Consider the following 12397-nt stretch of genomic DNA (forward strand, 5'->3'; position numbering starts at 1 on the left):
TCTGCCTGCCAAGGCAAGCCCAGGGCCTAGATGAACACAATTAACAAAACACTTGTCACACAAATAAAGTCAGATCCAAATAAACGGAAAAACCTCAGTTGCTCGTGGGTAGGCTGAGCTAATATAATAAAATGACAATTCTACCCAAATTAATTTACTTATTCAGTGCCATACCAATCAAACTACCAAAAATTATTTTATAGAGCTCGAGAAAATAACAACAAAACGTTTAGAATATCAAGGGAATTAACGAAAAGAAGTGCTAGGGAAGGTGGCCTAGCTGTACCAGCCATCAAAACTACTTGGTACTGGAGCAGCTAGGTGGCGCAGTGAGTAGAACACCGGCCCTGGAGTCAGGAGGACCTGAGTTCAAATCCAGCCTCAGACACTTGACACACTTACCTGCCCCTCTCCTGCAAATAAAAAACACAAAACTACTTGGTACTGGCTAAGAAATAGAGTGTCGGATCAGTGGAATAAGTTAGATACATAATATAAATACACACACACACACACACACACACACACACACACACAGAGTCAATGACTATCGCAATCTACCCAAAGACCCCAGCTTCTGGGATAAGAACACACTACTTGACAAAAACTGCTGGGAAAACTGGAAAAGAGTATGGCAGAAACTGGGCACAGACCAACATCTGACACCGTATACCAAAATAAAGTCCAAACGGGATTTAGATATAAAGGCAGATACTCTAAACAAATTAGGGGAGCAAGGAATAGTTTATCTGCCAGATTTATGGAGAATGGAAGAATTTATGACTTAAACAAGAGATAGAGAACATTATGAAATGTAAAATGGATAATTTTGATTACATTAATTGAATAGTTTTTACGCAAACAAAGCCAATGCAACCAAGATTAGGAAGGACACAGAAAACTGGGAAAGAATTTTTACAACTAGTGTCTCTGATAAAGGCCTCATCTCTAAACTACACAGAGAACTGGGTCAAATTTACAAGAGTACAAGTCATTCCCCAACTGATAAATGGTCAAAGAATAAGAAAAGGCAGTTTTCAGAGGAAGAAATTAAAACTATCTATAATCATATGAAAAATGCTCTAAATCAGGGCTGTCCAACCTTAGGTTTTTATTGAAACAATAGATAATATATTTTGATCTGCCATTTTAGTGAGAGCTCTGTGGTAGCTTGGCTTCCTTTACTAAAGCATTTATGTAAATTTCTATTTTGGACAGCCCTGCTCTAAATCACTATTGATTAGAGAAATGCAAATCAAAACCACTCTGAGGTACTACCTAACACCTGTCAGATTGGCTAACATGACAAAACAGGAAAATGATAAATGTTGGAGAACATGGGGGAAAATTGGAACACTAATTCATTGTTGGTGGAGTTGTGAACTGATCCAACCATTCTGGAGAACAATCTGGAACTATGCCCAAAGAGCTATAAAAATGTGCATGCCCTCTGACCCAGCAATACCACTTCTAGGGCTGCATCCCAAAGAGAACATAAAAATGGGAAAAGGACCCACACGTACAAAAGTACTTATAGCAGCTCTTTTTGTGGTGGCCAAGACCTGGAAATTGAGGGGACGCCCATCAGTTGAGGAACGGCTGAACAAGCTGTGGTATATTCACGTAACACAATACCATTGTTCCACAAGAAATGATGAGCAGGCAGACTTCGGGAAAACCTGGAAAGACTTATAAGAACTGATGCTGAGTGAAGTGAGCAGAACCAGGAGACGGCTGTACGCAGTAACAGTCATAGCTGGGCAATGACTGACTTTGACAGACTCGGCTCTTCTCAGCAAAGCAAGGACATGATAGAAAATGCCATCCACATCCAGAAAAATATGGAGTCTGAGTGCAGAGCGAAGCAGGCGACTTTCTTATTTTATTTTATGTTCTTCTTTCTCGTGGTTACTCCCATTTATTCTAATTCTTCTATACAACATGACTAATGTGAAAATATGTTTAATAGGAATGTATATGTAGAGCCTGTATCAGATTGCATGCCATCTTGGGAAAGTGGAGAAAATTTAAAACTTACGTTGAAAACTAAAAATAAATAAACTTTAGATTAAAAAAATAAAAGGTGCCCAGAGATCCAGATGGTTTTCCGTGAATTCATGTTAGCCATTAGACAGTCTTGGATGATCTTTGTGGACTGTCTACAACTTGGGATTTTCTTGGCCTCAGCATCCCATTCCGAACCAGTGATTCTTCTCAGGACTGTGTGTAGAGCACGGCGAGGTGCCCTGCCAGGTGAAGTGCTGCCATGCGCACAAGCGTTTCCTTAATTCTGAATGTCGGCCATATCGGCTAACGATGACAATGATTAACCCTAGCTCTCTTCTGAGTCTTAAGGCATCTCATTTTATTCCAATTCATTTAAATATTGGTCTTGGGTCCGTATCCTTATTTTTATTCCTGTGTTATTTAACTGGTAATATCCTTTCTCCTTCTCTGTTCTGATCCTTACTGCCAGTCCCATACATTGGGCGCTCTGTTATCTTCTTCATTATTCTCATCATACCAGGGCACTCAAAGATCTCTCTCTCAGAAGTTTCATACTAAAGGATAACAAATCTTCCAGTTGTGGACGCCCCTTGTTCTTTTGGTCCAGCCCTGAGAGCAGTCGATCAAGACAAAGATGATGCCTAGAGAGCGTCATGAAGGATGGGCTTTCGTAGCAGAAAGAACTCAGGCAGCGACATCATTAAAGAGCTGCGGAAATGATACTGAAAAGCTACTGGCTTTAACTTGAAGGAATTCCACATTCAGTTTAGCCAACACAAGCCCTGATCTATAATATACAAACTGTATTAGTGGCAGCAATTCTGAGTAACTCAGCGAGCGCCGCATACCGCAACAGTAAAATGCTATCGTGAGCTTTCACATCCCCTTTGGAGCCCATCAACGGAGCAACAAGTAAGATGCAGTTTCTCTTTAATTCATTAATGATTCCATGTTATACTGCCCACTACAATAATGCGGTCCAGCGCATCTTTCCAACCTATGAGTCTAGATATAATATCTAAGAATGCAGGAGTTTGGCCTTTCGGTTATGAATCTGAGAGTGACTGGTGATAGGACTGGGATTGGAAATGCTCACTATGGAATATATAAAATAACAGCATCCCCTCTTATTCATCCTCACCTTAACAGAACCAGAAAGTAGAACTACTGTTAAAGGTGCCATGGGGAGGGGGAGAGGGAGAGGGAGGGAGGGGGAGGGGGGGGGGGAGAGAGAGAGAGAGAGAGAGAGAGAGAGAGAGAGAGAGAGAGAGTGTGTGTGTGTGTATGTGTGTGTTTGTGTGTGTGTGTGTGTGTAGGTACACGTAATTAATACTCAATATTTCCTTTAGTATGCAGAGTAAGTATGGATTACATGATAAAGCCAAGACCCCACTTGCCTTACTCCCAGAGACTCCGTGCATTACCGTACCTCATTCTGAGAAGCAGAGTTGTCCATCAACATCACATGTATCAGTCTGGGATCCACTGATTTGATCTCACCACTCTGACATTTTTTAGAGTTGATGAGAGGTTGGAGCAGGATGGCAAGTAACACAAGAAAGAAAGATATTTAAGATAGATATTTAAACTTTATCAGCCAAAAGAAATACATGACACAAACCAATTAATTCAATATCCTTGTTACTTTCTCAGAACGACATTTTCTCCTTCTATACTATCAAACTCTTCTTCATTCTATATATTATTGAGACCAGAAGAGTGGAAATGCTTCTGAAACCAATCATATACAGCCCCTGCTGCTTGCCTTAAACACGCCTGCAAAAGTAAAGTTATGAAACCAATTCAGAGATGTTACATTATATGCATTTATTTTCTAAGGAATCTTTTCATCCACTTCTTGATCATAAACCATTTTATTACTGCGTCTAGACTAACTTTCTCAGTCCATCTATTTTGCTGAAAACTGTTTCCTGAGTTCTATGGGCAGGGTACATTTCAAGAACCTCAGAAATCCATAGTTGCTTCCTAGTCTCCACTTCTCCCCTCCTTTTTTTAGTTAGTAAGCATTTTATTTTCTCTCCTTTCCATTCCCATTCCCAATTCAAAAGAAAAACAAGACATCTTTTTTTTAAATTCACAGTTGCTTTCTATTCTTAAACTATAGCTGTGAATTTGAGACACAATGGTACCTTACATAAGAAGATGCAAACTAAAGAGCCCAAGGTTCCTACCTCCGATAAAGACACCTCCATAAGACGAGTGATGGAGTCTTGACGGCTTACAACACCGCAAACCCAACCTTCTTCACCTTCTGGCTGGTACACTTTGACTCTCTGGCCTTGGACACTATAGGGACCTAGAGGTGAAATCAGTCAGCATCAGTGATGAAAGGCCCAGCATCAGCTCCATCTCACCAGGGTAACCAAAGGAAGAGGATCGTGCACGGCACTGATATTTGTGCTGTCAGTTTCCATGTGGAAGTTAGAAATTAGGAAAGACAGATCCAACCATATTCAGCCATCTGAAACAGGGCTGTCCAACCCTAGGTTTTTATTGAAACAACAGACAATATATTCTGATTTACCATTTTAGTGAGAGCTCTGCGGTACCTCTGCTTCCTTTACTAAAGCATTTATGTAAATTTCTATGCTTGGAGGCAGGCTGCATTTTGGACAGCCCGGATCTAAAAGATAAGGGAGCACCTAAAGGAAAAGACAATGTCAAAAGAATAAGTTGATGGTTCTGTCCAGTTCCTTAATATTGCTCCTCCCCAAATCTCCCATAATTCTGTCATTTACTTGGGAACTCCTCAGACCCTCCTAAACCCTTAGATTTACTTTCTCTCGTTATGGGAAAAGAAAAATTATTTAAAAAATTAAGTTACTTTGATATTTAGTGAGACATCCAACATATACATAAGGTTTTAAAAAAGGAAAGTTAATAAGCCGAATAAACAATTGTGCTTGGGAATGATAGATCACCTTCTCTTTCAAAAACAGTGGGTGGAAAGCTCAATGCAGGCCAAAGAGCTACAGCTTCTACACTAGTAAGTGTTGGATCAGCTTAACATCTTTCTTCCTAGGAGAGGGTAGCGCTATTCCACCAGCAAGTAAGAGCGGCTTTCCTCATTCAGCTGGTCCTCCCATGCTACGAACAACTGTCTCTGATATACAAAGGCTATCCCTGCTGAACCCAGCTGGCTGGCTGGTTCATGTGTGCCCTGCCCCCTAAACACACACACAGACACCCTCTCTCTCTGTCTCCCTCTCTCACAGCCTGTCCCCTTCACTCTTTTCTCTCCCCCCTTCATCCTACCAGCAGGTCAATTTTCCTGCTTAGACTTCCTCTGGAGACAGAGTCACAGCCCTATTTGGGCATTCTATGCCATTAAATCTAAATGATTACAAGGCTCAGAAAGTGGCAGAAGAGGGAAAATAAGCCAAGCAACAGCCAGCCCCCAACCCAGATCACTATGGGAAACCTGAGTATGCTGCGGGGCCAGGGGAAGAGAACTGGGCTTTTTAATCTCTCGTGAGATATCACACGCAGGGGAAGTTTTATTTAATCCCACAGTCATACGTCTTTACTGTCAAGCAGTGACTGACAAACTGGACAACACAGGGTATTTTTTTTTGAGATTCTTTTTTTGGGCAGGGGGTGGGGGGGGGGGTGGGGAGGCAAGGCAATTGGGATTAAGTGACTTGTCCAAGGTCACACAGCTGGTAAGTGTGTCAAGTGTCTGAGGCCAGACTTGAACTCAGGTCCTCCTGACTCCAGGGCCGGTGCTCTCCTCACTGCGCCACCTAGCTGTCCCAATACTCGGGTTATTTTAGTCAGGACAAGAACACGGTACACAATTTCACCATCATCAACACTGGCCATAGGCTTGCTCTAAGTAGCTCAGGCACAGCAGACTACCTGTTCTTACCTCGACTGAATATCTCCTGGAGCTTTTGGTCACTGATCAAAGCATTAACTGTATCTCTCAATGCAGCATGTTCTAGAAGAATCTGGTTCTGGCTCTCTGTTCCCAACTGCCAAAAATAAGTGGAAAAAGACACCAAACATGAGAGTTGAAAGCAATAGCATCTAGTTAGTGAGAACAGAACACCATTAGCCTCCTGAGCAGCCTTGTTTCTAGATTTAGGCTCTTGGTGCTAGTGCTTAGAGGGCACTCCAGTTTAGCCCACGGTCCCCTTCTCAGGAGAATGTTTTTAAAATACAAAGGATTAGGACAACAAAAGAAGCCAATTATACTGAAACAAAGATGTAATTTTTTTTTTCCCATCCAAAGCTCATGGACCTTCTGAAATCTATCCATAGTGGGTAAGTGGGCCTCAGCTTAAGAACCCTGATCTAGTCCAACATCCTCATTTTGCAGCCCAGGGAAGTTAAATGATTTGTCCAGCTGGCAGTAAGCAACACCAGTGGAATTTAAACCCAGGTCCTTTTCAGACTTGATCGAGTTCTTTTTCTACTATACCACCATAATTCTCAAAGTTTTGGAGTGAGGAGAGAATCTCTATAGAGAAGACCTCATCTCTAACTTTCAGAAAGCTTTATCCAAAAAAACTAAAATAAATACTGCATTAGCCAGAGTATAATCCCAATCATCTACTCTCTTTAGTCTTTTTCTCCAAACTCCTATTTGAACCTTCTCCTCACTGCTGGATAGCCCTGAGTCCCCTGAAACTCTGAGAGGTATGGCATGGACCACAGTCATCCCAAGGCATGGCAGACACTTTAGGGCTACGCTTACCACAGAAGTTACTATAGTAGTTGTGGCTCAAAATCACAGAATCACAAATTACAGAATTTCAACAGCTGGAAAAGAGCTCAGACGTCATCTGGTCTGATGTGTACCTGAACAGAGATCTCTTCTGCATCATCCCCAATAAAAAAAATCATCGAGCTTCCAGGGAAGAGGAAGCCACTACTTTCTCAGGCATCCCATTTCACCTCTGTACAGCTCTAGTTATCAGAGTTGTGTCTGTTAACACCAAGCCTAAATCTGCAAGGCCCAGGGGGAGTTCTGCCCTCTGGGACCGTGTGAAGCAAGTCCAACATCTTTTCCTTATGACAGCCCTTCAAATACTTGGAAGATGGCTAGTGTGTCTGCCCATTAGGTCTTCTCTTTTCCAAGTTAAAGAAGGTCCAGCTCTTTCAAATCATCTGCATGCTGCATGGTTTCCCTTCCTCACATCATCTTTTTAGCTTGAAAATACCCTGACTAAAATGTAATCTCCAGAACAGAACAGAATATTTTGACTAGGGCAGAGCAGACCAGGCCTACACTTTCCTTGCACTACACCCCTCTTAATGTGGCCAAAGATTACATTAACTTTTTTTTGGCTGCCATATCACACTCTCATCAACTCTGCAGTATACTTCATTCCAGAATCTTTTTCATAAGAACTCCTTCATTTCACACTTTTTCAACTGATTCTTCAAACTCATTTATCACCTAAGTTTCATCTCCTAACACTTGGCCCATCATCCTAGCCTGTCAGTATCTTTTTGGATTCCTGTGACTTTTCATATACGCTAACCAGCCTAGTTTGGAGAAATTTACATATCTGATAAGGATTCCAGATGTGCCATTATCCAAGCCATTGATAAAGAGGCTGGTAAGCGCACAGCCAAACACTCCACCAGAAAGTTCTCTCCAAGCTGACCTCGATGAGCCCTCATACTTTGAAGTGCTACTCATTTAACCTGTCCAGAATGCACCTAACTATGCCAACCTAGTCAACCAACCATTATAAAGTGCTAAGAACTGGGGATACAAAGACAAATAGGAGTCTACGCTGGATCACAAAGGCAATGAACCACCAGAATTTTCTGAGTAGAGAAGTGATGCATCTGTTCATCTTGTCTACAAGGAGCCGAGACTGTCAAACACCTGGCTGCTGCATCACTACACACTAATCATCCTGACTTAAAGAGGAAGTGAGACTAGTGGCATTACCTGTTCTTGACAAAACAATACTGACTTTTAGGAATCATGGCCCCTGATTGCAAACGCTCACAAACTGGATTTTTAGAACAAAGGCAGTGTCTTAGAACTTTGCCAGGAAGTGAAGTCAAGGACTCCACCTTTTTCCTTTTTGAATACTAGAACATTTGCCTGCCCAGCCTAATGTCAACAAGACACATTAATTTTTGATATAACTAATAAGGAATATATGCCAATAGTCCTCTTCCCTAATTCCCTTTATCTTTTTCCTCCACTCTCAGCTTAAAGCCCTCTTCATAAGATTTGTAAGTTTCCAGACAAATATATTTTTTACTGGTCCTAGTCGAGTGTCCTGTATCCCTAGCCAAAAGCCCATTATTCCTCTATTTTAAGCTATGGTTCAGAATCCAAACTACATTTTATGATATTTAGCTATTCATTTCCTAAATCTGTCTTTTTCTTCTGAAGCCCCTGCCTTTAGCTGGCAGCACTGATGAAACGTTAACTATGTCCCCTAAGTTCTTCAATTTTCTGCCTAACAATTCATAATCCCTAGTAATACTTTTCTATATTCCTTCTGGTGGTTATCAGAGGATTCAGGAATAAGAAGAGGCATTCTAGATCACACAGTCCAACCCTCTCATCTTACAGATCAGGAGAAGCTGACCCCCGCAAGGTCACAGACGGAGGTACTATGTAGGAGAGGGGTTTTGAAGACAGGTAGACAGCTCCTCTTTCTCCAAGTCCAGTTCTCTTTCACTTCACTACGTTGTTTCAATTTGTCTCTACACAATTCACCAGGAGTAGGCAGGGGTCTCCAGGTCTGACAAATCTCTTTGAAGCTCTCTGTCAGGTCTCCAATACATGCCCCCCAGAAGACAGCAGACCTCTCAATTGTTCATGTTGGGTTCACAATGGCTGCCTCAATACCCCTAAGCAGGGAATCACACAATCACTTTTATTTGTCTCATTTTTCTCTGATCATTCCCAAATCCTCTCTCTCCCGCTGGCATCTGTAGATCCCCATCATTTCATGGAAAACAAGAAGTTTGTAGGATCACAGAATACAATTCAACATTCATTTATTAATTATCAACTATGTACCTGCCAGGTGCTGGGGATACTCAAACAGACCTGTCATCTGACTGATTCGGATATTTCCTCTAATGATAGAAATCACAATCTATATATGTCTGACCATCCTATATGATTCTCCGCAGTGTTCCATGTTAGCCACTGAGAGTCTTGGAGGTCCTCCTTGCTTTCTCCTGAGATCTCTGGGCTACCAGTAGAGCACTCGGGCTGTCCACCTGTCATCCTTTTCCTTCAACATGGCACTTTTTACTCCTGTTCTTTGGAAGTTCCTCATTGGTTACGTGTACAACCTCTGTATACACTATCTTTAATACTGGTATTAAAAGGAAAGACCTTTGCCACTGTGGGAGCTTAGGGTCATTAAACAGTCCTGCCATTTTCAGAAGGTAATCCAGACTACTTCCCTCCTCTTATTCAACTCTGGACCCAACTTGTCTATGCAAATACATGTTGTTATCTGGGCAACAGACATCCTAAATCCACTTAGTTTTTCCTGTGTGGTGAGGCCAAACTCTTGTAAGTGATTACTGGTATTTTCTAGGACATTCCAAAATGTTCTGGGGCTCGATGCAGTGAGTACAACGTCATCTGCAAAGGGGATGATCTGGATGACTGCACCATCTACAAGAAGTCCTTCCGTTTGGACTCTGTGCTGAATCTCCTCCACCGCACACATCTCCCTCTCTGATGCCTTTTCTGATGTTTATGATAGGAGGGTATCGTCAATCCTGAATGACTCTGACACGTGAGACATGCCTATTGACATTTTACATTATCTACTCAAATACTTTTTGGCAATCAACAAATAAGCAAAGTGAGATCTAATATTCCACATCTTTCAGTCAATTATGAAATAGTAAAGATGTGGTCCACTACTGAATATTGCTTGTGAAAGCCTGCCTGTTCTTCACTAACGTCCTCTCCGACAACGTCCACAGCTTGTGTGGCTCTCATAAAGATTCTGAGCAGACAAGGAAGAAGGCACACAGGGGACAGTACCAATTTTTTTCAGTATTAATAAGGTCTGAGATTTTTTCCCATGGCTTTGATATCTTCTTCCCCCTCAGATACCAGTGTCTCACAATTATGTCACCTCCAGCACAGCTACTTTCTATATATAGTTAATCCAACGGGGCTGTTTTCCAAGTGCCATTTATACCTCCCCTATTAGCACATACGGGACTATAATGTTAGGGTCCAAATGTGGTAGTATTTGTTATGATTTTTACAAACCTTTTCCACCTGTTTTGTTATGCTCCCATTTTTACCCTTACATGACTCTGGCATGACTTTGCTTAGTTGAATGACCTGCCAAGCCTTCTTTAGGCTAGTTCTGTCCTCCATTGTACCCCTTTGCATATTATTAGATGATATGCTCATGATTATCCATCCGTTTTCTTCATAAAATTTTACAAAGAAGTTTATATTCTAACCTGGTACTGCCTTTGGCAGTCATCTCTATCTATCTGGAAAAGAAGCCAGATGTGACTAAGGTGCTTTCTAGGCGTTTTTGTGGCAACTGACTTGTGTTTGTTAAACTTCTGTACAAAATTATTATAATATGGATTGATGTAATATATGCTGTTCATTTCCAATTTTAGTGATGAACCATTTGTTTAAAGAGATTAGTATTAAGTTATTTCTACAGCTTTTCCCTCATTCTTGTTTCTCTCTCTTTCTCTCTTAAACTCTAATCTTAGTGATGGGATGAGTCAAAAGTCTCTAGAGAGTTAATTCAGAGATAGCTCCCACATCAGTAACATGTGTTTTCTTGTTTATTAAAATATAATTGATTTCCTTTGCTTTTGGTACTCAACATTTTCCGTACTTACCATTTTTTTCTTCCAATAAAAATGTTCATGATATAAAGGTGTGAAGCTTTTGTGTGATAATCAAATCTTTGTCCTCTTTCATTCCTCCTTCTCGAACCATCACACTTTCCCACATATTTCCTACCTTTTCACTCTGATACTCAAAGCATAAGTGTGTAGACCGATTTAACTTGACAAGTCTTACTCTTAACAAGTTTTTCATAGTATTTAGCTCTCTCTTCACTCTCAGCAATTGATGTCAGTGAATGGGTTCCAATTTTTTCTATGGAGATCTTTACACAAACGTCTATCATCGGTACTGCAATACACGACGACCAAATATCCCAAGAAAATACTGTTTCCTGTTACCTTCGGGTGTACGATAAAACCCATCCCCACCAATTCCTGTCTTCAAGGCAGACTACAAGAAGCACCTGTGGGTCAGTCTTCCAGTCAGCGGAACTTGTCCTTCTTCTGGTTTCATCTGTGTTGAGAATGTCAAGACCGCTAGGATCAAGTACTGCTAGCACAGGATCACAACGCTGACTTTGTTATGTGCTGTGTAACAACCGCTGCACAAGTAGAAGGAGCCTTCCAGGACTCAGGGTCATTGTGTACTTTTCTTCATTTTGTGGGCTGTCATTGTAAAAAAAAAACTCTCCCTCACTCATTGACTGGCCTATTGGTAACGTGCTTCTTCATACTTAGGAATTTGGTTCTCAAAACTGTTTCGAAGGCCACACTTGAAGCCTTTTCAGCATGTCAGAACTTGCCAGCCCTTACACTTTGTTGGCCAAGACTTTGAGAATTCAGTCACTTTGAAACCATGGTAAGCACCTGAGTAGGACTTTGGAGGTGCTGGGAACACAAACACAAAAATTAAATTGTCCCTGCCCTCATGGAGCTTTTATTGTTAAGGAGTAAATAACATATATGTAGATAAATAAAATAAATATAAAGTAATGTGGAGAGGAAAGCATTAAAACCAGGGGATGATAAGAACTTTAGAGGTCATCTAGCCCAGCACTTCTTAAACTGTGGGTCGCAGCTCCATATGGGGTCGAGACCCACAATTTAAGAAGTGCTGAGAGCCTCGAGTGGGAAAAGTTTAAGAAGCCATGATCTGGTCCAATTCCCCTCATTTTACAGGCAGAGAAACTGAGACTCAGAAGGGTTGACTTGTCTTGCATCTCCAGCTGCCTTTCAGACGCCTCAAAGTGGATGTCCAGTAGATATCCCCTGCTTCTTACTATAGAGGGCAACACCATCCTCCCAGTTCCTCAGGCTCATAACGTAGCAGTTACTCTCAGCTCCTTACCATGTCTCAACCTCCCCACCCCATATCTAATCTGCTGTCAAGGTTTATTGATTACCTACCTTTGCAACTTCTCTCAAATACTCGCCCTCCTCTCCTCTGACACTGCCACCACCCTAGTGCAGGCCCTCTCCACCTCATGCCTAGATTTCTGCAGCAGCCGCTGCTGGGGCTGCCTGCTTCAAGTCTCTCCCCACCCCAATCCATCCTCCATTCAGCCACTAAAGTGACTTTCCTAAAATTCTGGGCTGC

General features: G+C 41.6%; 1 protein-coding gene across 1 annotated transcript in view; it reads right to left on the reverse strand.

Annotated features, from left to right (window-relative positions):
* Positions 1–12397, reverse strand: part of KDM3B (lysine demethylase 3B) — a 52883-nt gene that overhangs the window by 23973 nt on the left and 16513 nt on the right. Inside the window, exons 4-6 of the mRNA XM_036749133.1 lie at positions 5897–6002; positions 4200–4324; positions 3437–3511 (exon numbers count right to left, since the gene is read on the reverse strand). Coding sequence (XP_036605028.1) covers positions 3437–3511; positions 4200–4324; positions 5897–6002 — 306 coding nt within the window. The remainder of the gene's footprint in view (positions 1–3436; positions 3512–4199; positions 4325–5896; positions 6003–12397) is intronic.

The sequence above is a fragment of the Trichosurus vulpecula genome, chromosome 3 (assembly GCF_011100635.1).
Source record: "Trichosurus vulpecula isolate mTriVul1 chromosome 3, mTriVul1.pri, whole genome shotgun sequence".
Lineage (NCBI taxonomy): Eukaryota > Metazoa > Chordata > Mammalia > Diprotodontia > Phalangeridae > Trichosurus > Trichosurus vulpecula.